Source organism: Anas acuta, chromosome 3 (assembly GCF_963932015.1).
Source record: "Anas acuta chromosome 3, bAnaAcu1.1, whole genome shotgun sequence".
Classification (NCBI taxonomy): domain Eukaryota; kingdom Metazoa; phylum Chordata; class Aves; order Anseriformes; family Anatidae; genus Anas; species Anas acuta.
The window spans coordinates 74,380,054-74,407,740 of NC_088981.1; the positions used below are offsets into that span (position 1 = coordinate 74,380,054).

Below are 27,687 nucleotides of genomic sequence, written 5' to 3' on the forward strand. Positions count from 1 at the left end.
GCTTCATACTTTGGAGTGTTCAGAATTCCTACAAAACTTTATATTGCATCCAGAGGAGACAATTTGAAGCTTCAGCTGCTTCAGTCCTGTGTATTCCATATATTTCTAATCACTCCAGTAAATAAGAGGAGCTGACTTCTTTTGGTTTTCCATGCAGATTTCTTTCCCACAATTTGATTCACAAGGTTAAAGTGACTACAGGGGCAACATATTCTGTTCTTTATATTTGAAGAAGATTCTTTACAATGCAGCAAATGGTCCTGAGCACTATAATGACAATGTTGAAACTTGAATAATGTCTTTACTTAGTTACACCTGTCCAACAAAATCCTGCTGGAAACTCCACTTCTCCAACGGAGAGTTTATTCACACCAGCTACTGGAAGCTATGTTTTGGCAATTCTTTAATATAATGCTCAGTCAGCTATCATGCATCAACACATACTTCTGAGATAACTATAAAAACACGGTTCTTTCATCAAATATGTTAGCTGCACATTCTTATATTTCAACAACAATAAATTAACTGCTCGAGCACTGAAATTCTCAAATTAGTTTCAATACTCAGTTTGACCTGCATAAAAATAAATAATTTGAATCTATATTTCCTGCATGTTCAGCTAATGAAGACAAATGTATTAATTTGTTTTAGTTACAGAAGAACTGAAGCCCAGCACTTTTATGCATGTATAAGTGATGAATATTACAGTTCAAATTATATGAAGGATTGCAGATTAAGTGCAGGCAAGCAGAATAAAAAGGCCTCCCGTGTTGGTACATGGTATTTCTCTGTCTCCTATAGAGACAGATCTGTTTAAATCTCAAGTCACCAAGGACTGGTAAAAAAAAAATGTTCATATTACGAAATATGAATATATGAATATTCTATAGTCTGAAGGTAATAGGAAACTACAAGAGAACTAGGGGATTTTAACAATAAAACCCAATGAATGCAAAAATTGCACAGTATTCATTACACCCATTATTTGAAATTTACCTAAGAATGTATGATGTATACATAGACACATATGCACACTTTCTAAGTAGACAGCATGTCAATTGTAAGATGCATTTTTTTCTCCAGCATCTGTACTTTATAACATGCAGTAGACAAGCTTAGCTCAGATATCCTCTGATATCCTATATATAAATAAACAGGAATTTTTTTCAAAGCCTGAAATCTCAACAATGATTAAATTGAAAGCCACTGCTAACAGTAGTTTTTAGTACTTTACAGAGGAAGTCCAGGAATATATTTTCACCAAAGCAAATTAGCAAATCTTAAGCATCTCAGTTTTTCAATATTTCAAATATGAAGAATTTGGTTCCAGTTATGTTAACCAAGTGTATTGTTAACAATCTTGGGGACTAAATTTACATCATTTTCATTGTTATTCCTTACAATTTTGGAACTGTCTGCTTTTTGAAAGGTTCCCATGTTATTCATGCCTGTTGCTTTGTTATTATTAAATAAATACATATTTTAAAAAGGTGTGTTAGAAGTATAGACCTGTTTATCCATGAATGTCAGATGTAATCGAGTTACTGCAGGAGTAGAAGCAAAGCAAACTCACAAACTTACAAACTGCATCTAAGAAGCTTAGGACATTCTTTTTGTTTTCTCGTACTTCTTCAAGAAAATAAGGTAACATGCACTTTTGAATTTAGAAAATTATGCTATATTTAAATCAACTAATGGAAACATAAAAACCTCTGTTTCTCCTGACAAGAAAAAAAAAAAAAAGATTTTTTAAAATTATATTTTGCATTGATCACTGACTATCAAATGCATAAATTAATTGAAGAGAATGTGGCAGTAATGTTATCAGTTACAGACACTGTGGTCATTGTCATTGTTCTCTAATCTTGCCTGAGATTTAAGGAAAATTGTTTTAAAAACATGTCCCTAAAAACATATCCTTTTCAGTTTGGTGGAGGTGTGAAAAGGGAATGACGCTGGGACACAGAAAGTAGCCCTAGCTACAGTAAGTACCTATCTTGAAAAATGTCAACTGATTCTTAGTCTAGACCTCCAGCAGTGACACAAAACGAAAGACAAAAAGAGGAAAACACTGAAGCACCAGTGTGAAAGGGCCATGAAAATCACACTGCCCAAGTTCTGCATTTTGAGATAGGACAAATGAGAGGCACAAATATCTTTTATTTCTTTTTTTTTTTTTTTATTTAACATGGAAAAAGTCATTTTGTCAGACATTTTTTTCTCTCTCTCTTTTTTTTTTTTTTCCTTCACTTCTCACTTCTGTCTTTTAAAAGCTAGACAAAACAAGGAAGACAACATCCTACACATCTGTAGGATGCTGAGATGTTATTCTTACATTTACTCCAATTTTATCTACTTTTTATTTTCCACCTAAGCTTTGGAAAGTACATTAATTTTTGGATGATTACAAAAGAAGGCTGCAAACCTTCTTTCTAAACCATAATTCTATAACTAAATTATGAATGCAATAAGGGAGCAAGCTGAACAAGTTCTAAAAGAATAAAGGCTTCAGATCATCTTCTATCTTTTCAAACTTACTACTGCATACTAAAGAAATTAACAGTAATTTATTTGATTTCATTTACATTACATTAAGTTTTAATCTTTACTCATCTTTTAAAAGCTTTTGTTCTTAAGTAGTCTATATTTCTCTCTGTGCTGACATTCAAAACTTTCTATATTTGAAACCATGCACTTAAAAAAGTTCATGTAATGAAATCTTTTGTAAAATACTTGCATTGAGAATTTGATCAGATAAGTTTAAAAATGTCAACATTACAAACTTTTACCAAGAGTATTTTTTTCGGTCACTCCCAAGAGACATAAGTAATATAAATCAGGTGTCCTATATATATTGTTACTGAATACAACATGATAAATGTGTTACATGTTCACTGATTACACTGTTTGTTTAAAGTCCATTTGAATCCAGCAACCTCTCACTGGCATAGAAGAAATGTTTCGTACCACATTTATTAATGGCTTATATAAACATAAATAATTTATGAAGTCATATTGCTATAAAAGATATGAAATAGCAGATCATAAATTATTGCCTGAGACTCCTTTTTTTCTGTGATGAACTCTAATTTAAAGGAGTGTAGTGTGAAATAGTCTTTCTAGATTTGATGTCTGATGAAATTATATGAATACTGTCCTCAAAATATGCTTACTCTAAACATCATAATTACAAGTTACAAAGCTAACTGAAATTAAAACAAACAAAAAAAAAAAAAACAAAACTCTCTTGGCTCTGATTCGCCAAAAATAAAATATTTATTTTAATGCTTAATTAAAAAATGCTGAATTGAATTACACTGTGCAAAAGTAAGTAAGTACACTTCAACATACTGTATGGAAGAGATGGCATCATGAGACTTGGACAGGCTTGAGAGGTGGGAACCTATTCAAAAAGTTCATAAAGACCATAAAGTTCATAAAGTGCAAGTTCCTGCATATGGATTGGGGCAATCCCAAGCACAAATACAGCCTGGCCGGAGAATTCCTTTTGAGCAACCCTGAGGAGAATGACCTGGGGGTCTTACTTGATGAAAACTTCAACACAAGCTGGCAATATGCTCTTGCAGCCCAGAAAGCCAACCATATCCTGGGCTGCATCAAAAAAAGTGTGGCCAACAGGTCAAGGGAGGTGATTGTCTCCCTCCTCTCTGCTCTTATGAGACCCCAGCTGGAGTACCGCATTCACCTCTGGGGCCCTCAGCACAAGAAAGACATGGAAGTATTAGAACAAGTCTAGAGAAGGGCCACAAAGACAGTCAAAGAGCTGGAGCACTGTGGTGGTTTTACCGTGCTGGGCAGCTAAACCCCACAACCGCTCTCTCACTCCCCCTCTTTTAGATGAGGAGGGGGAGAAGTAAAGCAAAGAACAACTCACGGGTTGAGATAAGGATAATTTAATTAAAGGGAAATAATAATAACAATGAAATAAAGATTATTATGAACTAAACAATTTAACTAAAGAGAAATAAAAGGGGAAGGGGAAAAAGGGAGAGGGAAAGGGAAAAATAAGAAGAAGGGAAGAAAACAAACAAACAAAATAAATGAAGGCTATATGGAAGTGCAGAGGAAAGAAATTACTCTCTACTTCCCACAAATGAGTGATGACTGACCACGTCCTTGAAGCAGGGCCTCAATTCACGTAGCCGGTGTTCGAGAGGTGGACCGACGTTTTCCCAACGAGAGCCCACCCCTCCCCTCTTCTTCCTGTTTCCACCTTTTATTGCTGAGTGTGACACCACACGGTATGGAATATCCCTTTGATTGGTTTAGGTCAGCTGCCCTAGTGATGGTTCTCTCCTCACTTTTTGCCCACCCCCTGGGAGGGTTAGAGAGAGGCCCAATGCTGTGCCACTGCTGCTCAGCAGCAGACACAACACTGGTGTGATAACACTGCTGTTCCAGCTACAAGTACAGAGTACGGCACTGTATGGGCTGCTGCCGGGAAAGTTAACATTCCAGCCAGACCCAGTACAAGCACCACTTCTATGAAGAGAGGCTAAGGGAGTTGGGGTTGTTCAGCCTGAAGAAGAGAAGGATCTGGCCTCATTGAAGCCTTCCAACACCTAAAGAGAGATTATAAAAAAGTTGGAGAGTGACTTTTTACTCAGGCAGATAGGAGAAGGGGGGATGCTTTTAAACTAAAAGAGGGGAGATTTAAATTCAATGTTAGGAACAAATTCTTGACTCAATGAGTGGTGAGGTACAGGAACAGATTGCCCTGAGAAGTTGTGGATGTCCCATCCCTGGAGGTGTTCAAGAACAGGCTGGATGGAATTCTGGGCAACCTGCTGTAGCAGCAGGTGTCCCTGCCTATGGACCAAATTTGGAACATCTTTAAAAAAAAATACTGTGAAAAATATTTTTTTCTTTAAGAAGTAAAAATGATTATAAACAAAGTTTATTTGACATTTTGTTATGTATTGGGCTTATGTGACAAGATTTTAGTTGTTTGTGGTTGAGGATGTAGGGGTGACGTCTGTGAGGAGTCCAGAAGTCTTACCCATGTTAGGTAAGAGCCAGTTCCAGCTGGCTCCAAAAGGGACCTATCATTGTCCAAAACTGAGCCAGTGAATGATGATGGTTGTGCCTCTGTGAGAACATTTTTTAAGGGGAAATAACACCATGCAACAGCATCTGGGAGAGTGGAGTACAAAATGATCTTGCAGACACTTTGGTCAGTGAAGAAGAAAGGGGAAGAGGTGCTACAGGCGCTGGAGCAGAAGTTCTTTTACAGCCCATGGAAAAGACTTCAGTGGAACAGGCTGTCTCTTTGCAGCTCATGGGAACCCCATATAGGATCAGTTTGGGAAGGACTGCATCCCATGGCAGGGACCCCATGGTGGAGAAGAAGTATACATTTTCCAAGCAATTATTCTATCATAAACTTCTCTGTTGGCTTGTTTTTTCTGTTAGGAATTTTTTTTCTCTCTCTTGCTTGAAGCTACTTAGACTCAAGCAAATTATGTTCTCACTATTATTCTGTTAGCCTTCAAAAGGAACTTTCTTTGATGAAGTTCAGCAAAAGTAACCATATTCATTCTACTGTATTTGGCATAAGATCTATAACAACCATATTCTACAAAATTGATCTTTTGTGCTGTTTCAAACCACTATTCCAAGAGATAAGCTGGATATTTTTGTAAACTTGGGGAGATGACATCCATAGCTTTCAGATACTGTGTCTCTACTTGAACAAATAGTTTCATATATTCCTGTTCAGAGATGTGTTAGTGACTAGCTTCCCAAAGAGGCATGAGCTTGTGAAATCATTACACTACAGTTTTCCAAGCACCTGGCAAGTTACTTTTGCATTATTGACTCTAAAAAGATATTACTAAATTTCATATCCCTAAGCATTTTCCATAATCATGAAATAATATATATCTCTGTAGATTTAGTTATGCCAAAAGATCCTTTAACAATCCTGAAATTCATTTTTTCCTGTAGAAATGAGATTAATTGTAACATACTAACTAATTAACATTGTATGCAGCTTTGTAAGATTTTTTGCCTTCAACAGAGCAATATATTTCACAAAAACTGAAAGGTATTGTAGAAATGCTTTTTCATAATGTTTCCCTTGAAACATGTGTGAAGTATGCCTTCTTTTAGCAGAGGCAACCCAATCTACTTTGTCTGAGACTATACAGTTAACATACAGAATACAAAATTTCTGTAAATATTAGCTCTTGCCTCTGGATAGAATTTTATTGGTAATGCCCAAACAAAGGAATAATCTCTTATTCTTAGCTGTGCTGTGAAAGTTCCAGATGATGTGTTGTTTTATTTTAATTTATTTTACGAAATCTTAATTTATATTTTATTTTATGTTCTATTTCCTTTTATGAAGGCCTTAACTGTTTTACTGAGCTTATTTTACATGTAATTTCTTTTGCAAAGTTTACCACTGTTTCAAGTCTTCTTCCACCTCCTTCGGTAATCTATGATTCCTGCAGATATGTCCTCTACTTGTTTTGATTTTATTCAAGAAAATTGTCAGCTGACATATCCTTTTGTACAACACCATTATTTCTCTTGATCCAGATAACTTAAGAGATGAATAATGTCTTTGATATGAGCCAAAGTTAATGAGGAAATAATGTACATATAGTGCCTGTTCTCCCTGAAAAAAAGTAGGATACAAAGCCCAAAAGACAATCTACCTACTGTTTTATCTGCTTGTATCCAATACTTCTTCCTCTGAAACTTAACTGGTCATTCTAGAAGTGGCTTTATCTTTGCTTTTCATCTGCTTTCTCTGGTGTTTATGCTGCTTCTCTGATTTATGCATAAGGAAAAGCAGTTAAAAACAGCCTGGCCTTTCAGTTTCCTATCACTTGGGAACTTCCACGGACACTTTCATTACTTGGGCATATTTCATATACTTCAAAAGTTTTCAAGCAGCCTATTCAAGGATTTTAAACTTAGTAAAATTTAATTTTCCTCATACTAAGTCTAATTGGAAGATGTTTTTCATCTTCAAAATAAAATGGAAACATGTTTTATGCTTCAGAAAATATTAAATGCCAAAATAACAATGGAACTCAAGTCTAGTCCTGTCTGGCACTTACATGGCTATAGCAGATATTCAACTATATAAGAAGCCATAATAGAGCAAGATGGAAAAAAATACTATATCAATTAAAATTACTTTCCTAACAACTAACTGTTCAAAGACAGAATGGACAGAATCATAATTTCTTCAGATGTCCACTTCATAACTAACTATACTGAAATCACTAAAAGTATAAAGATGCTGTTAAGGTTGCAGTAAGTATCTACAACATACAGGAAGACCTATCTTTGGTATTACTAGATAACTCTTTATGCAAGATATTCCAGTAATTAATGTTTATTTCTTAACCTTCATTATCATATTCTTAACTTAAAGTATTAGACTCATTAGACTCCACTTCACCTACACAATGGTTTATTGTGTACTATTAACACAGATAAAATCAATAATAAGTGTGAGACGTATTTGAGAGAAAACATAAAACATATTTATACCAACAACAAAATGATAAATTCTCCTTAAAAATAAATTTAAAACAAGACAAGTATTGGCCTTGAAAAAAAAAAAGTTAGTGGAAAAATATTACAATATTAATTAGGAACACTGAGCAATACTGACAGACCCTTTGTCAGTACTTTCGTAATTAACACAGTTTAGCATTTTCTGTTCCTATCTTTTCCAAAATCTAAAGCCAGATCCTCAACACATGTCCTTCAACAATCACTGCAGACAGTGGGAACCCAGAACCTCATTACATGTTGAATTCCATCCTGTGGATTCTAGAAACCAAACAAGTGTCCGCTGTTGGCTCCTAATCTTGACAAGATTCCAAATTTGCTCTACGAAAGCATATTCCATAAAGTTAATTCAGTAGTTCTTTTTTCTGTGGATTATACATGACATATACATTATACTATGTAATCTTTCCTCTTATTTTAAGAACTTAAGCGTTTATCCCTCTCTCTACAGAAGCTTTGTATTATGTGCATTTATTTCTGCGAGCTTTATACGAATAGCACTTAATTCTCTAAAGAGATAGATCAATGTTAAAAAAACATGATGAAAGGATGTGGAAAGTAATTTTGTTGTTGTTGAGCAACATGCAAGAGAAGCAAGGCATGATGTATGAGAAACATCATATGAAAATGTTCAATTTCATCTAAGGTAACTATATATATATTTATTTTTTTCTGTATAGAAAATGAAATACAATTCATAATTATCGATAAAAGATGTAGTATTTTTCCTTAGGTAGGAAAAAGAGAATGAGAGAATGCTAGTAATGTAGAGAAAGCAATAGTATATTGGAGCTTTTCTATACTACTACAGCAGCTGAGATTAATGAACAGAGAACAAATGGTTGACGTATCACCTACCCATGGGAGTTCCAACACCGTAACCTTTTGAGTCTATCAGGCCTCCAATCTGTGTTAGGTTACAGTTCCGCTGTGTGACAAACTCAATGGTTGTTGACTCCATTAAAAATGCATAATCAGAGGTAAGTACACGCTGGATACCTTCTTCGTTGCTTTTAACAAGTACTGACTGCCTCCTGCTACTCATGAAGGCCCACATCTTGTCATAAGTGGAGATTTTGGATTTCTGAAAGATAAATATTAGACACAACAGTAATAAGAATAAACCACTTTTAAGAATGAATGCAAATTCTCAATTTACAAATTTCTCTCTTATCACATTTTACTACATGTCAGGTTTTACCATGGGATGCCTCTAAGAGTGTCTGTATCTTTCATCTCATCTGTGGAAAACAAAGCAGCTAGACAGATTCTCACAAAAATGTTCATCTGCTTATCATTGTTTATATGTTGTTATTTGTCTAGGATGAAGGCCTACAAGTATTTGAAGTCAGTGGAAAACTATTAAGGATTTAACTGTAGCCCAGTTCATCAACAATGTTGGTGAGTTTTATAGGATTTGTTGGATTCTGGCACACTTAAAATTATCATGCTTATTTCAATCATTCCGCTACTCCTGAGCATCTCTAAAAACCTAATGCACAGTGTAGCAACCTGAAGTAATCAAAGCACTTACAAAAGGCAAATTATGGAAAAAACAATTATGAGGGAGAGGGCAATAACCATTTTATCCATCACACAGTGGATACTTGGAGAAGGATTTTAACTAAAAGATAGTATCACACTGGTCATACTAATACTAGTTTGTCATTGACAAATTGACAGCTAGAAGTCCTAAAGGTGAATACATTTAATATTCCTTTTTGCTTTAATTTAAATATTGCTTTAATATTCCCTGAATGCAAAGCACTATTGTGTTATAGAGAAGAGAGAGGACTGGGACAAAGGAGACAATACTTTGGCAAAAGTATTAAACGAACGAACAAACAACAACAACAAAACTTCCCTCACCTTTGTAAAAGACTATGCGTAAGAGATGATAACTACTGGATAAAGTGAAAACATTGACTGACCATTTCATATTACATTTGTAATATGAATGTTACATCTGCTTAACAAAGTTTCAAACTCAGAAAATGTATCAGAAAATGTTCAGACATGTTAATTCTTGCCCAGTAAATAAGATGTGGAGATACAGTCTGAGGACTCTTAAAACTGGACTTTTTGAGGCATCTTTCATCTTTTAATGTCAGCCTTAAATATAACTGCCTTCAGCTCTGGTGGAGATACTTACCAAGATAGGCACTACAAATCTTTCTGAAGTTCAGCTCATTGGCATCCATAATTTCTGCCCAAATGAGAATTAGCAGTGTATGTGGAATAAAAAGAGCATTTAGAAAAACAGATGACTTTGTCCCCCTATTGAGATACAGTCCAAGACTTATTTCAGTTTGCCTGGGGACTTAGCAAATCAAGAATTTTAATGAACTCTAGTGTCAACGCTAACAAAACTGAAGATTTCTAGGACTCTACATTAACTCAATGACTCTGTACAGAACAAGATAAGCAACTGATTGCAAAAGATTTTAGTAACAACAAAAGAGGAGATCACCTTACTTCAAAATATACTGTGAATGCACAGAATTAAGAAGACCAAACAGGCATGGTCACTCTTCACTGGGTTTGTTTTGACAAATAATTCTTTGAAGCACTTAATACTGTACTGCAGCATAAAATACTTCAAGCAATACACATCAGCCCTGCAGGAATCTAAATCACTATGTAATGCAGAAAAGATGGAAAATGAATGTTTTCCAATATTTGTAAAATTTTGCCAAGAGCCCATATTATCATTTAATTCTTTTGCCATACAATCTTTACCCCGGTGCAAAAAAAAAAAAAAAAAAAAAAAGATTGCCAGGATAAAAACATGTTAGCAAGGGGAAAGATTGCTCTCTACTGAAGCATTACAGCAAGTGAAAAAAGACAATACCCTCTAAAGGACAGAATGTGCTCATATTATGATGACTGATTTAATCAGCTAGGATGATGCCTCAGCTTCTACTGAAAAAGAAGGAACAAAAGTCACAAACAAAATAAGAGAAAACTTCTGCATAGTATAGCATAGCTACTGCAATATTAAAAAAAAAAAAAAAAAAGTATTAACATGATATACTGAGACTCTAGATAACACAAAGACTAAAAAAAGTGCACATGAATCTCCACTGTGAAGCTATCGAGGGTGATAGAAAGTGCAAAGTAATCTCTGTTTTGTTATGTAAGCAAAATGCTACAATATCTTTGCACTGATTTCTTCCATCCCTAAAAGCTAAAGGGCAGAACAGAAATGATGCTAAGGAAAAGAGCCCATGTATTTGTGACCACTAGATCTTATGTTGTGGTCAAAAATTCTTACCAAAAAAAATGTAATAAAAGTTATGAGATTTGTTTTATGCACAAGAGAGAATGCTTATATGAGAAAACAAAACTAGAATTTTGATTCATGAAAATATAAATACAAATGGTTTTCCTCTCTTTTTGGCAAACTACTCATCAGACTCAGCTGACTAAACTCAAGAAGCCAGAACAATCAAAAGCATCTTGAGCCCATCTGACATTGAAATAAAGAGAATGACACTGATATGTACATAATGGTTCTGGTGGTTATGACTGTGTCATTCATAGTGATGGAAGCAGATGCTGCAATTTACCTTACGTTTCCATCTTCTTTCATTGTGTGCAAATAAATCCAGTTAATCAAATTATATACTCTATCACGGAAGTGTATTATATATCTGGGTTAGTTCACCATATTGTTTCATCTCACTGGAAATCCAACCTAACTCGAAATCAACTGGAAATGATGTCTGCATAAGATAACCTGTGATGACATGATTTATCATGCTTGTGTTCCCTCAGTAATGCTGAAGACAATGCAGAACCGTAAGAAAGCTGCCTTGAAACATTTGAATTTCACTGGAAGGAAAAAAAAAAAAAAAGAGAGAGAGAGAACTAACATGGAATTTGGACATGAAAAGTTTAAACAAATCAAGGAATTCATGTAGCTTGTGCATAAAATAGATGTTCTCACAGTGACATTCAGAGGATACTGTCAGTGACATACTCAGCATTCATACATTAAAGATTATTGGAAGATAACTGTGCACGTCAAGGATCACAAAAGGAAGTATGGCAAAAGCTTTAAGTTAGTCTGATGCTATGTATATGTTTGAAGCTAGAAACAAGAGGAATCGTTGTTGGTAATATGTTAATTTTCTGTCCTAAAGTACTGGCTAGGAAAGACAAAGATCTGAATAGTCAGACTCTGGAGCACAAAGTTAGAAAAATATCAGGATGTTGGATGAATGCCAAAATAAACAAGGATTAAAGGACAGGGAAGCAGACCTCATGATACAAGACAAGACTGGATAATTGCACAGTAAAATATGCCAGGCAAATTCTGACAAATTCCTACAAAGGATTATGCAGTATGTGTTATTGATACACTAATGGAGATTTTTATTTTAATGATAGCATTCAACTTCTTTCTTAGCTTCTAAAATTATTTGGTTGTCATGGACAATGCCTTAGGTTTCCTTGCACCCATGCAATATTTTAAGTCAAAAGACGCTTAAAAGAAAGATTAATTAAAGCTAATTAAGATTACATTCCAAGGAATAAATAAATAAATCAGAAGACCAGTTCTTATGTATTTTATGAGAGCACTATCCAATACATATGAATTAAACCATGACAATCATTATGGCAAGAAAGAAAACTACCAACAACAACAAAAATAACAGACTGCTAGTTCTACCACACTATTTTCCATTTTTGGCAGTGCCTTTAACAACCGTGGTTTTTATTTTTCTGATTTTCCATTGTTAGTGGTCTCAAATCACTTTTCTTAAAGTTATGTGATTCATGTATTTTTTTAAGGCTAAAGACAGTTATACATGTTTATTCTTACCTTCTGTAAAGCACAGGGTGAAATGTCACTTCATTTGAATTACTTCATCAAGATCATGACTTTCATTTTTGTGACAATGAGAATGTCACAAAAAGTACATTCATAAAGACCCATCAACATGGGTCTTTAACAAGGTTCCTGACACAGTTTCCCACAATATCTTTGAGGACATGCTGGTACTGAACAGATGGAGCTCCTACAGGTGAAGGACTGGTTTAAGGAGTTGAGCTTGATATGCGGTGCCTGCGGCCAAACTGGCATCTGGGCATGAGTGGAGTGCCTCACAGGTCTGAACTGGATCTGATACTGTTCAATATCTTGATATGCTGTTTGGAAAATGGTATTGAAAGTGTCCTCACCAAGATTGTGGTAGGACAAATAGGTACACTGGAATGAGCTACCATTCAAAGAGACCTCAAGAGGCTAAAGAGTTGGGCTAATGAGAATTGTTTGAGACTTAACAAAGATAAATATAAAGCCTGTCCTGGGACAGAGTAATCCCAGGCATCAGGGAATACAGGTTTGGAAACTGACTGGCAGGAGTGTGTCTTGGCACTTGGCAGGTTATACCAGGAATGAGGTGTTCCATTTTAGTCCTCCAAATGATCAGAGGTGATCAAAGGGTTGGAGATCTTAACTTACAAAGTAAGATTTGGAAAATCTTCAACCAGATTTCAGATTTCAACCCAGAGAAAGGAAGGCTTACACAGAATTCTATTACATTCTTTCATTACCCAAAGAGAAAGTTAGAGATAATTTGAAGGTACACTTGATTAGGATGCATGCTGACAGAATAAGAGGCAATGGAACAAGAGGCAGGAAAAGTAAAAAAAGAAGGAAAAGGAAGGAAAATTCTGTGTGAATATAAATATATATATATGTTCTATGCATTGGAATAGGTAGCCTGAGAAGCAGTGGAATCTGCTCACTGGAAATATTTAAGACAGTTTGACAAAGCCTTGGATAAACTAATCCAAGGTTCTGCATTCAATTAGAAAAGCAGATCTCTTCTAATAAGAGGAAAGGATCTCTAGAGGTCCCCTCCAATTTTGAATTTCCATTGATTTCTGTGATTCGCCAGTATACATGTAAAGTTACATATAGTAATAAATATTTCCAGAGTTTGCAAATTATGATGTTAAGCAATGAGATTTTTCTTTTTCTCAATAAAACAAACACATACATTATTTCCTGTTTGAAACAAATAAAAAACATTGTGAATTTATGAAGTTTATACTTCAAACCAAAGACAAGACTACTGTTAACAAGGAAAATCTATCTTCTTTTTCACACTTCAGTTCTTTGAAACTCAAGTACGCTCATCCCAATTGTTTCATACATAACCCCTTGGCAAACCTGAACACCAGTACAGAAATCAAGAGTGAACTGTCTGTGTAATACATTTACTTCATTCATTCCTTATTCATTTTTGTTCATTTGACGTTTTGTTTTGACATATGCCTTAAATCCACATAGCTATGAAATATACATACAAAAATATATTTCTGGTGTTGTTAATAACAGCAAAAGCACTAATGTATCCCAAAAAATCTCTCTGCAAGTAAGAAGGCTAGCTGTCAAATTTAGGTAAAGTAAACATTTCTTCTTATGGCTCACAGCTGTTCTAAGACATTTGGGATACATCTCCAATATTGTAGGCCACAGAGGATTAGTACAGTTAATAGATAAACAAAGTTAATTAATTGAATACATTTCAAATCATAGTACGACAAGCTTAAGGCTCAGAAAACAAACCAACAGCCTTAGGAAAGGAATGTTTTAGGAATGTTCAAGCATTAAAAATACACGGAAATTCAAAACATAAAGCTGTCAAAAAAAAAAAAAAAAAAGCACTTGCACAAGTTTATACAAATTGTAAATAAACACAAATGGCCTGATCATTTCCCTGAATTGAAACTAAATTTAAATTTGTAAACGCTGACTTCTACTGTTCCAGTATCTATCAGTGACCAAAGATGTTTTTGTTCCTTTGTTTTGTATTGTTTTGCTTTGTTGTTCTTCTTGGTTTTTGTAATTTATACCTGGCTATGCTAATCCACCTATCCCAGTTCTTAATATGACTGAATTATTTGGTTTCTCCAAACTGTTCAGTGTTTCTGAAGCAGGCAACAATGGGATCCTGGTCTTTTACTGGGACTTCTGAGCTACACAGTAATACATTAAAATAATAGTAAATATCACAATCAGCTACGTGAATCATAATGGAAGCTATTATATCTTATTAATTTTATAGCTTTTCACAGTACATTTCCTGTTTCCACACATTGTTTTAAACAATCTATGTAAATTAGTTGTAATGACTAAAATAATTTCTTGTTTCAGATGAGCCTTAGTTAATTCTACAGTCCAAAAGTAAATGTTGATTTTTGAGGCAGCAGAAGCAGTATATTTACCAAATTTGACACTGCTGATCACATTATGTGTAAAATGCAATTTGGTGTTAATTGCATGTCTGCACCTGGTGCCTCCATAATATAATTCCATAGACATTCCAAACTCTGAATTCATGTATGTGCAGTGCACGGGTCTGAATCATTCCTATAAGCTAAGGAATATTTTTTACAGAGCACTGTGTTAATCTCTAACATCTTAAGCATACAGAAAATATACATTCTTCAACCTGCACTGGAAAACAGACCAAACCTAAATCAGCTTAACCGTCCTTTACCACTCGACAGACTTTGTTAATACATCTGAGCTTCTGAGTATCATCTGATTTCCAGTACACATTATCACTATTACTAAAAATTACCTTTGTAATCCTGTATTTGTTCAATGTCTCCTAGAACTATGAGACTAGATAGTTTTTAGTGATCAAAGAAAAGTGATTTTTTTTTTTTTGTTTTAAATCAGATCAGTCTCATTGACCTCAGGGTATTCCTTTTCCTCTTCCTCTTCCTTTTCTTTTTCCTTTTCTCCTTTTGGTATTTTCCTTATTTTTTCAGAACTGCTGAGGCCTGAAAACCCCTAAGTGAACAAGCCGATTTAGATTTTGTTGTGTCAGCATAAAAACAATAAAACCAATGCATATAGTGTTCTCTTCTTTATAACAGTAGTTTTCATGGTCCATATAGCACAAATGAAAAAAGGTAGGAAAGGTGCTTCTGCCAAGAATGGAGCTACAAGGAATGAAAAATGCAGAGCTCAGAGAAAGACATTTTACAGCACTGATTGTGCTTTTTGTTTTAAAAAGAAAATATTTTGAACAAATGTTAAATATTTAAAGTAATTTATGGGTTAAAATAAATAAATAAACAAATAAAATAATGAATGTTATTGAAATAAGTTTTCACTATCATCTTTGACCTGGAAATAAGTAAAGATTTTATAGCTCCAAAATCACTAATAGATATCAGAAAACTTCCTTGCTTTTTAGATCAGAATGATTTATATTCCTCTACTGAATTATAGCTAACATCATAATGGTTCTCTGTGTAAAAACACTGTGGAGATTACAAGTGTGATATTTCTCATACTTCTGTAGGTTTCTTCCTTTTATAAGTAGGAATAAGACATTAAACAAATATAACCTATTTTAAAAATGGAATTTATATTCTGTATGGTCTATAAAGATACTCTTTAAATCCTCTTTTGCTCACTCTGCCTGTTTTCTGATACAAACTGCAGTACAAAACTCTACACTTGTTTTATGCTGTAACAGGAAGCAATCTCCTTCTCCTAAGCGGTGTGTCATTATGCATATATCTTCTGAAAGCTGGAGCTAAGCATGAATTTCATAAATACATCTTTAAATATTTACCTCTAACAAGGTGAGAATTTATTACAATGATGTGAATTTAATGATTGTATTATCACAGCATCTAAACTGTCATGGAAGATGTTTGTGTGATGCTCAAAGCAAAATGAATACTTATACACTGGACATTAATGAAAGCATTACTCTTAAAAAAAAAAAAAAAAAAAAAAAAGAAAAAAAAACTCTGTGGGTGTTGTGATTTGAAAGAAACTCATCAGGTAGTAGTAGAAACCAAACTCATACCATACAAAATTTCTTTGAATCAGGAGAACTGATAGAAAGACTACTAACTATTACTTGCTAATTTCATGCACAAACCAGTTAGGAATTAATTAAATAATCTTCATAGATTTCCTAAACTTAACTGAAATCAGTCTAGTAGTACCTAAATAAAAAAAATCTAAAACAATAATTTAATTATTTCAAGGATTGCTTTATAAAGTATCTCACATAAACTATTTTCCAGCTCTACAATAGCATCCACCACTGAGGTATTCTGCAATGTGATTTGGATTTAGCATTCTGTACTTTTTTATTATAGTAAGTAAATTACCAAGTAATTAGAAGTATTATTATTTACAAGTAAGTAAATAATAAGTTATACTTTTTTATTATAGTAAGTTAATTACCAACAATACTAGACCATATGTGCTGGCTAAGAACAGCTTTTTTGTCTGAGTTTTTCTCTGCAATTGTCTGACCTTAGTCAGTAGAAAATTGGAGTTAATTCAGGCAAATAGGATGGATGCCATATGTGGTTCATATCAAAGGTAGAGAGGAGTGGTACGATACTGATCAGAAAAATGGTTTGTTTGTTAGCAAATCTGTCAGGTCTTAGAATAATTCTGGCAGTTTTATCTTGAAACATCTGTAGTCTCCTGAACAACATACTTGAGAAGATAAGCAATAAAACACTTAAGATGCTGCTTTCATCGAACAATGGAGAGGTTAAAATAAAAAGAAATTTTAAAAGTCTGGGATGGCAAAACGCAGTAAAAGATGGAGCAACTTTTCAAACAAATTGATTACTAAAAACCACATCAGCTTTGCACAGATGAATTTGTGTGTGTTAGACTGTCGACCAATATGGAAAGTATGTGCAATTGTAGACTTTTAAGATTTAGCTTAGAGTAATTTTTCAGCACTGGTACATAGAGTCCCAAAACAACTTTTCAGAAGTTGATGGGGAAAGTTGCAGTACTTACAAATTTGTATAACATTAAGAAAGCTAGAGTAAGATACAATTTATATTTTTATTTGCATACTGCAATTTGGACATCTGTAATAGGAAAGAGTATGCAGTATAAATATAGTCAGTGATGCAGTATAATAGAGAACAGAACACAGTTTAACTTGTGAAGACTAAAGAAAGTTCTGCACAGGCTTTGTTTCATTTATGATTTGGAACAGCCAGAAAAAACAAATGCACACCAGAAAAAATGGAGAATTCACTTTCCAGTATTATTAACTGGTGAATTCCACATTTGTCAGAGGGACACTCTCAAAAGTAGTGGGAATTAAGTAATTGGAACTTATCAAGAAAAGAAAAGGGAACGGAAAGTTCATCGCTAGTTTTTCAGTTTGATCATTCAGTGACTTCAAGCACTGAAATTAGCATATATTACATTATATTATACACCAAAACCCAGCCAAAGACACTTTTTCACACAAAGATTTCTCAATCTAATTTTGTGTTAAAATACTTATTTTATTATTGCTGATTACAGAGATATGTCTTAATAGGAAACTGAACTGTGCAGAAAATTAAGAAAACAAACAAACAAACAAACAAAAAAACATTATGAGTAGCATTATTGTGTGTGGTCTTCTGAAACTACTGAATCTGGAATTCCAACATTTGAAATGTTTTTGCAGAAGCTAAGTAAACACAAAAACAATGAAAAACAAACAACAACAACAACAACAACAACAAAAAACATGCACTATATTTCCACCATCCTATATTGAAAAAACTTTTACTGTTCAAAATCTACCTACAAATGTTTCAGCTTGTAGTTTCAGTAGAACCTTAGCTACTATACCTTCTCTAAGAACAGGTTAGATTAAACTTTTACTTGCAAAAGTAACATTAATGTGAGCACAATTTACATTGGCTGTAGTAACAGATACTGATTTCTGTGACAATGGTGAGTTGGTCTACTAGGGCTGCACTCATCTGGTATAGTCTGAGCATTGCAACATGAAAATTATGAATGTTTTGTTCCTGTTGCACAGAATTCTTAGAAAGATCATGGTGAAAAATACTATGACCTCCTATTTCTTCCTGTTTTTATCTCTTTCTGTGTGCACATCTCACAGAAATGTAAGTTCAAATTACTCTTAGTAAATGTCATTTTCAATGACAGATATCAGACCCATATCAACCAAAACAAGGAAATAAGAAATTAGACTGATGTAACCTTCTGTCAGTCATTACATCATTTTTTTACTACATGAGAAAATATGGCAGGCACATACCCCTCTCAACAGTTATGAAACTTTAGTTATAAACTAAACACAGTGAATTCAGATTTCAAATTCAAATTCCTAAAAGGAAAACTTCCACAACAGGTAGTATACTGTTCTGTTACTTATTGTTTAAACAAATATTTTACAAATTAGTGAAAAGAAAGAGAAAGGTATATGTGCTATGTACATCCCTTACTTTCCCCCAGAGTTGAAACTTCCAAGCCTATTAAATACCTGAGATTAAAAAATAAAAATAAAAATAAACTAATTTCTGTCCTATAGAAAATCTTGGTATTTTAGGAATTGCAGACACACTAAATTGTGATGAAAATTAGAAAAAGAAACTGTCAAATCAAGTTTCCAAAAAAAGCTATTAAAAATAATATGTTAGGAACAAAAACGACAGAACAAGGGAAAAAATAGGAGAGAGCAAAATTTCATGTTGCTTTTCCTTGGCAGAAAAATTGAGACAATAATAAAAATCAAAACTTACCATGGAAGATTTTTATTTTACAATACAGGATTTTTTGACGGAGAATTCCTGAGCTGGCATTAAAAAAAGTCCTGTGTAAGATCATGCAATGTGACATCTAGAGATTAATAGTCTATAGATAACTTTATCCTACTAGAATGGACCAGGTATTATCATATCCCTGATGGCTTTTGGCCTTTAAATCCAGAGAGAACTCCAAAATGATTTTATCTAATGAACTGGCAAATAAAAAAAAAAATGTTATTTGTTATATATATATATGGAAGCCACAGACACATAACTATAGTATTTTCTTTACATTACAATTAGCATTTAACTTCATAGAATAGAATATCCTGAGTTGGAAGGGACCCTTAAGGATCATCAAGTCCAACTCTTGACACCGCACAGGTCTACCCAAAAGTTCAGACCATGTGACTAAGTGCACAGTCCAATCTCTTCTTAAATTCAGTCAGGCTCGGTGCAGTGACCACTTCCCTGGGGAGCCTGTTCCAGTGTGCAACCACCCTCTCTGTGAAGAACCCCCTCCGGATGTCTGAGTAAAAGAAATAAAGAAATAAAGTAACTTTGTAAATTTTCTCCTACTATAGGGTTGAAAACTTAGGAAGCATGATTCTTCTCTTTTTGTCTGGTATTAAATATTATCTTCAAAGGGCTTGTATTTCCTTCAGTATTAGGCTTAGATAAGACTTGAACAAGCTATAAACCTGATCCTTAAAACAAGTGTCTAGCTTGAGTTAAAAAGGGCTTAAAATTTGTAAGGGTTCATCTTCCATTCTAGGAGGAATGTTGCTGACATTGAATCTGGTAAGGGAACAGAGAAACAGCACATAACATATTAATGAAAACACTGCCCCCTTCCTGAATGCTCTTCTGTAGACTTCTTCAAGCAAGATCAATTTAAAAGGTATTAATTCAAATGGATGTATAACATGTAACAAAAATTAAACTGTGGAGGGTAGTTCCTGTTCTGTAAGAGGATGGCAAATATACTGTTGTTCCAGACTGCAACAGAAATCACAAAATTGTTGAGTTTGGGATGGACCTCTGGTGATCACCTAGTCCAAAACTCTGCTCCATGGAAGCTCTACCAGAGTAGGTTGCCCAGGATATTTTCCAAGGCTTGAGTATTCTGCAGTCCATCTGGGCAACCTGTTCTAGTGCCTGACCCTCCCAGTAAAAACTTTTTTTTTTTTTTTAATGTTAAAATTAAATTTCTTGTATTTCTATTAATTTTCATTACCTATTATTTCAATGGATACTGCTGAGAGGAGTCTGTCTGCATATTATTTATCCGTCCCATCAGATAGTTATAAATATCTATCAACATCTCCACCCTCAAGTTTTCTCTCTTCCAGGATAAACAGTCCCAGCTCTCTCAGACTTTCATATAATGCTACAGTCCCTTAATCATCTTTGTTGTCCTTCATTACACTTCTTCCACTATGTCCCTGTCTCTTGCACTGGGGAGCCCAGAACCAGATGGAGCGCTCCAGATGTGTCTGACAGCTGCTGAGGGCAAGGATCACCTCCGCTGACCTACTGGAAAAGCTCTGCCTAACGCAGCCAAGTTGACTAGTCTTTCAATGTACACTAGTACATGGGGTTATGCCCTCACAAAGGATTTGACATTTTCTTGTGCTGACTTTCGTAAGGCCTGTCCATGTCTCCAAGTTTGCCAAGGCTCCTCAGAACCATCTGATTTATCAACCATTCTTCCCAGTTTTGTCTTCACCTGAAGACTTGCTTAAGGTGCTCTCTGTCCAGGTCATAAATGAAGTTAAACAATATGGAACCCAATACTGACCCCCATGGCAGAGACATATTGGATTTCTGCTACACTGAAGAGACATCTTGTTTATATACTTTGCTTACCTCTTAAAGAAAATATATATGTGTACACATAATTATTTTTTTTTCCAAGAAGTAGAATATATTGCTGCACTGTTTTTCTTACTATGTATAATGATTCTTTGCTTGCTAGGTTTAAGATTCTCTCTCTTCTTATTTTATTTCCACATTCTCTATGTTTGCAGATGTTATATTGCTAACATTTTGAGATGTCAAAAGTATCCGTGCTGCCCTTGACACATATGAGTAAAAGTCAATCACTGATTTTTTTTTTTCTTTCTAGTAGAAAAGCTAGTAAATTCAAATTTAGGAAGTTCAATTTCTTTGTTCAATACCAAGTTTTCATAATTGTTTTATCTTCCTCTGGATTTTTTCCCTAGCTCTCTTCCTATTGATTGGGGAAAAAAAAAAATTACTTTACCGTTACTTATCTCAATATTCGAGTCCTGAGTGCTGGTCTTAAAAAGCTTTACTGAGAATTCATTAAAACTTGCCTACTGTGCTTTAGCAATATGAATCTGATTTTGTGACTTTTTATGTCTTGCTTTAAAAAATTCAATCTGCTATTGATCATTAGCTTAGTTGTGTTTGTTGTTGTTTTCTATTTGTCTGCACCAAAATATTCTTTATTCACCTCAACTGTTTTGACCCTCACTCACATATATGATTAATGCCTAAATGTGTTAAGAATTTGCTTTGACTACTTCATTATTTTTCTGCCTTTTTTTTTTTTTTTTTTTTTCCTCCTTGAGTCTTTTTATATGTATGAATTTGCTTCAGACTGGAAGTTGAAAAGAGGCTTATGGAAATCTTATTTTCTCCCCCTTTAAACAGGCTTTATCTAAGTAATACCAAATACCACAGCTGCAGTGTGATACCTCTTCTGGATTGCGTTGCAATCCATTTACTCGAAAACTCAAATGATGGAAAATGAATTGATATGAGCTCATATCAGTTCATTTACTTGTCTTTGGGATCAACCTTCTGACCTCCTTGGAGACCATGATTAAGATGTTTCTTACTTGTTGTCCTAGACAGGTAATAAGCTAGTTTACTTCCTTGGTTTTATTATGTATTGACACAAATATGTAGTACTGACAAAGATACAAGAAAGATAACAAATCACATTAATTAATGGATGTAAAATAAACTAGCTCACTGAATTTATCATTAAAAATGTTTGTATTTTTGCATAATTATTCCACAAGCCATAGTTAATTTTTAGTTAGCTTGATTCTAATAATAAACCATAATAATAAACCATAAATTGATATTAAAGCTATAGTCAAGTCTTAACACCTGTGCCTGACAAAAAATAGTTCATGTTTGTTTCTGAAGTCTTGTGACTATCATTTTCTGAGAGAAAATTAAAATTTTAGACTTTTGCAGGATTTTTTTTTTCCCTTAAAAATTATCATGTTAAAAAAAAAGGTTAATTGTATACTAATAATTGTATAGATATAGATATAGATACCTGTATATCTATATCTATATCTATGTATATATAGAGAGATATATTGTATATATTATACAATATATTGTACATATTATACATATACACTAATTGTATAGATATATTGTATTTAATTGGTATAGGTATTGATATTTCAAAAAGGAAACATCCGTAAGTACTCTGTATTTGGGAAGAACTGTATGTTGACAACAACAGTATTTTTGCAAATGCAGAATACCAAAACTAAACATTTATATCAGAAATCCTTACTAGAACTCCAGCCTGAACTGGCTAGTTTGGAATTCAGTGCAAAAATTGATCACAAATAACCTTCAGTGAGAAATATTTTTTTGGTGAACTCAAGCATAAATATTAATTATCAAATATAAATATTATGGACCATTTGATACTCACACAGACAAAATTTGTTTTAGTCTTTCTAAAGAATGCTTAAAAGTGTGATTGATTGAATGGCATCAACTGTATTTCTCTTTTCTTCTAAACGCTTCAGTAACTCATTAAAGCACTTGAAAGGAAATTATTAGTATTACCAAATCATATTCATAAAACCAGAAGTCTTCAATTCTTGACAGTACAGTGCAGAGTGGCTAAAATATTATAGTGGTTTGATAAAACAGGTATCACTCACTCATGACTGAAAAGATATCACCAGAAACATACAGTAGAGTCAGGCAGTACTGATAGAAGGCTTAAAATTCATAAAATTCATTAAAAAAAAATAAATAGTGTTTATAGAAATAAAAGTTTGTGAAGATTCTTTACACATTGATACTCTCTTCTAAGCACTATTAAGTGCTTAGAAGAAGAAAGAGCTAAGCACCATACAAGACAATTATGATACAAGACACGTATCATGTAGATGTATCATACAATTATGACACAAGAAGAAAATAAGCTATACTGAAATAGTATTATATATCAGCCTAGATAGGTCTAGATTTGAAGAAAGGCATTTTTCCTTAAAAATAATCTATTATGTTTTCTCTGAAGTACACTTAGAACTCATGCCTCAAAATGAACATGATGACTGAATTGAAGCCTTCAGATTGGATAACGCTTTATAAAAATATATATATATATTTTCTGAAAATTATTTGAATTATAAAATTTTCATAGAGAAAAATCAACTTGGTCAAATTTTCTATTCAGAAAAAAGAACCATAAAAAATACATTCTATATAAATGTCCTTCTTTTATTGTTAATTTTTGTTTGTTTGTTATGGAGTGTAGAATGTTCTAGAAATATTGTTTTTAGAAATTTTTAGAAAACAGATAATTTCAAAATTAGACTAAAAAAAAAAAGTTAAAGTTTTAAAAAAATGTTTTAAGTTAAAATTTTAACTGAAGTTAAAAAAAAAAAAAAAAGAGTTTTATGAAGATACATCTGTGAAATTTTCTACTTCATCTGAATGCTGTATTTTGTTTGTTTTGGATTTTCTCCCAAATAGTCTATCCATGACAGTAAAAATATCCAGGATGAGGTAAGTGTAAAATGTCTAAAATATCCCTTAAGGCAGAAAAGTCACTAATCAATTTGCTGTTATCATATAGCCCCTAAAATCCTTTTTAATGATTCAGGACAAAGCCTTTTTTTTTTTTTTTTTTCTCCAAAACATCACTTATTTTCACAAAATAAATTGCCACAAAATGAAAATCATCATTTTTCCTGTCTTTATACCTTCCTAACATCAACCTCATTTTAAAGCTACCTGTGGCCATTCATGTAAAGAGGTTTTTGATATTGCTTCTTAATAAAGCAGTGCTTTTTAAATTTAATAATAACAACAATACTAATAATAATAACGTCATCTTTGGATATGACTACTCCTTACAAAAGTTTGGCTGACAAAAATTTTTCCATGAAAAAACTTTTGACAAATTGACATTGTCTTATTACATTTGTTTGTTATTTGTTATAAGTCTGTTATTGCCAAAGCCTCCTCAAAGCCTCCTTTCTTTTTTTATTCTTGGGTTTCAGAACAAAGACTTATTTTTTTTCTCACCTCATTTTAGGTATTAAGAAGTCAGGTATCTGAACTAAACCCTAAATTGACATTCCTTTAATTGTCAAAAGAGAGAGACAGGAGTTACATACAATTCATCTCCTCATCTTTGGTCTCTTTTAATGTTTCTCTCCCTCTCCATGAATTATAAAAAAAAAATATGAGTACCTGGTTTCAATCAGGTACAGAACTTTAAGACTGTTACACTAAGCAGAGATGGATTCACATCATATTTTGCTATCATGAACTTGAAATTTTTTAGGATTTTCAAATTCAGAAAGGTACAACAGATCACAGGGCTTTATATGTATATATATATACATAATATATATTTCTTATATTCTTGATGAATTTTAAGTACATGTGTTAATGTTTATAAATGATGTATAAATATTCAGATAATGTTACAAAATTAATTTGTTTATAGAAAATCAGGATACACAGGTGAAGCTCTCACATGCACATTCAATTTGAGTTTGCCTCTAATAAAAACATGTATTCATAAACATATTTTCCAATTGCCTGACAAATACCACTATTTTTGTAGACAGATTGAATATGACAGAAAAACAGAGAGACAAGAAGATAGAACCAAAACACCAATCTTGAGATACTAAGAATTTCAAAAGAGCTATTTCGTACAAGACCAGATAAGGATAAGAACCTACAATTACCTAAACATAATACTAGAATTCCGATTCTTGAGAAATTCTGATTCTTGAGAAATGTCAAATGACTTTATTTATACTTTATACTTTATTTATACTATTTTAAGACTGTAATTCTCAAAATAATTATTGTTATCAACTAAATCATTTTCTTCACCAGACTCATTTTGATGGTTTCCATAACATAGCAAAGGGAACTGCCTGAGAAAGTGAAACAGTAATGATTGTTCTCACTGAAGAAAGAAAATTTCTTATTGCATGCATTACTTCTATGCAACATCACTGCTTGCAACAATAGCTCTTAGCAGAACAGAGTGCCTAGGTATCCTGTATAGTATTATTATTCTTTTTTTTTTCTTAACTAAAAATATACATTGTAGAAATTTAACGTTTACCTGAAAATGAGCAGACACCTGCATAGTGTTACCTTGAGTAGCTAAGAAAAGAAGTTATAATAAAAAATAAGCTGGGCATGTCTGTTTGCTAGTACCAAACTTTGTGGAGCAATAGATGAAAGGGGAAAGAAGGCAGCTCACTGATTTGATAGAACAAATAGTCAAGAAGATGCACCTTAAATAGTTTCCAAGGTAACTGGCTCTGAGCCTGGAATCTATAAATATGGTTACAAACAGGTTTCCAACTCTGAGACAAAAAAAAAAATCGATGCAAAATAAATAAATAAATAAATAAATGAGATGACACTTGAACAAAATAACATGAGAAATCATGCTTAATGAAAAACATTCATAGAAGAATGTCTTTGAAAAAATTACACATCTTTGGCAATCAGAAATACAAATGCTTTCACTTTCTTTTTATGCATATGAGTAAAAGATAAGAAATGCATAGGTCCACATAAAAACCTACTTTTTTATGAATGCATCCATTATTTGTTGAAAAAAGGTTGTTTAAATTTTGTCTTGGTTAAATATCAGTAAATTGAGAAAAAATATTTCTGCAAAAATTTCAGACTTTTAAAAACTTATTCATAATTAATACATAAAGGATTTAAATTACAAGGTGATTGGATACTACTGTAGGCTTTAATACAGAAAAATGTTTGAATATTTAGCATAGCAATTGTTATCAAACACATTCATGCAACAATTCCTCTTTCAAATCACCAGTACATAAATAGTACTGACATTGTACGTTTCAAAACTAAGGTTTCCCTCCTCTCCTCTCCTCTCCTCTCCTCTCCTCTCCTCTCCTCTCCTCTCCTCTCCTCTCCTCTCCTCTCCTCTCCTCTCCTCTCCTCTCCTCTCCTCTCCTCTCCTCTCCTCTCCTCTCCTCTCCTCTCCTCTCCTCTCCTCTCCTCTCCTCTCCTCTCCTCTCCTCTCCTCTCCTCTCCTCTCCTCTCCTCTCCTCTCCTCTCCTCTCCTCTCCTCTCCTCTCCTCTCCTCTCCTCTCCTCTCCTCTCCTCTCCTCTCCTCTCCTCTCCTTCTAACTAAAATTACTATAATTTGCTACAGAATAGTGTCATTTTGAGTCATTTATTTTAAAGGGATAGCAGATCATTCTGAGTAATTAAGGTATGCATCTCAGACTATTTTAGAAACACCTGTATTTATAAACAGATCTGTCTCGCTTAAGACCTGCATTGTTTTAATTCTTTTCTGACACTTTACATGTTTAAGAACCATAATATATATTATGCATTTATAATATTCATATATGAATACATAGATATCATTCTCAAACTAAATGTTTTGGTTGATCTTAACTGTTCATTTACTGCTTTTACTAGCAATCCCTTTTCATAAAGATCGGGAAATAGGTAGTTATAAGAACCACTAAATAATATGCCAGATGTTGTTTGTTTGTTTGTTTGTTTTTAATGTGAAAATACATATGTATATATAAATAAATACAGAAAAAGAAAGCTATTTGTTAGATATTTGTATGTGGTTCTGTGAAATCATTCAGGACTTTTTAAGGTGGCAAATTATTTTTCTTCCTAAAATTAGCTCATCTTCCTTAGATATACACCTTATATATACTTCTCCAGTTACAAAACCAACAATAAAATATTTCTAATCTCTGAAAGTAAAACAAACTAGTGAAGGGTTACATGGGGTTACATGAAGCTGGTGGCCAGTCACCAGTGAGGTCTTCCAGGGCTCCATTTTAGGGCCAGTTCTTTTCAGTGCTTTCATAAAAGATTTGGATGTAGGACTAGAAGGTGTTTTGAGTAAATTTGTTGATGACACTTATCTGGGAGGAGTTGTGGACTCTGTTGAGGGTGGAAAGGCCTTGCAGAAAGATCAGGACAGATTGGAGAGCTGGACCAATTGTATTTCATACAATTACCAATTGTATGAAATTTAATAAAAGCAAGTGCCGGGTCCTGCACCTGAGAAGGGGCAACCCTGGCTATACATACAGACTGGGGGACGGGATGCTGGAGAGCAGCCCTGCAGAGTGGGTTTTGGTTTATAGCAAGCTGAATATGAGCCAGCAGTGTGTCCTGACAGCCCAGAGGGCCAACTATACCCTGGGGTGCATCAAGCAAAACATTGCTAGTTGTTCAAGGAAAATGATTGCCCTGCTCTGATCTGCAGTTATGTCC

The 27,687-nt window shown here is 33.6% G+C and overlaps 1 protein-coding gene across 5 annotated transcripts in view; it reads right to left on the reverse strand.

Moving 5' to 3' along the window:
* Positions 1–27,687, reverse strand: part of GRIK2 (glutamate ionotropic receptor kainate type subunit 2) — a 400,442-nt gene that overhangs the window by 22,109 nt on the left and 350,646 nt on the right. For all 5 annotated transcript variants that reach the window (XM_068677832.1, XM_068677833.1, XM_068677831.1 and 2 more), the window contains one exon: positions 8,413–8,638. In XM_068677832.1, the coding sequence (XP_068533933.1) occupies positions 8,413–8,638 (226 nt within the window). The remainder of the gene's footprint in view (positions 1–8,412; positions 8,639–27,687) is intronic.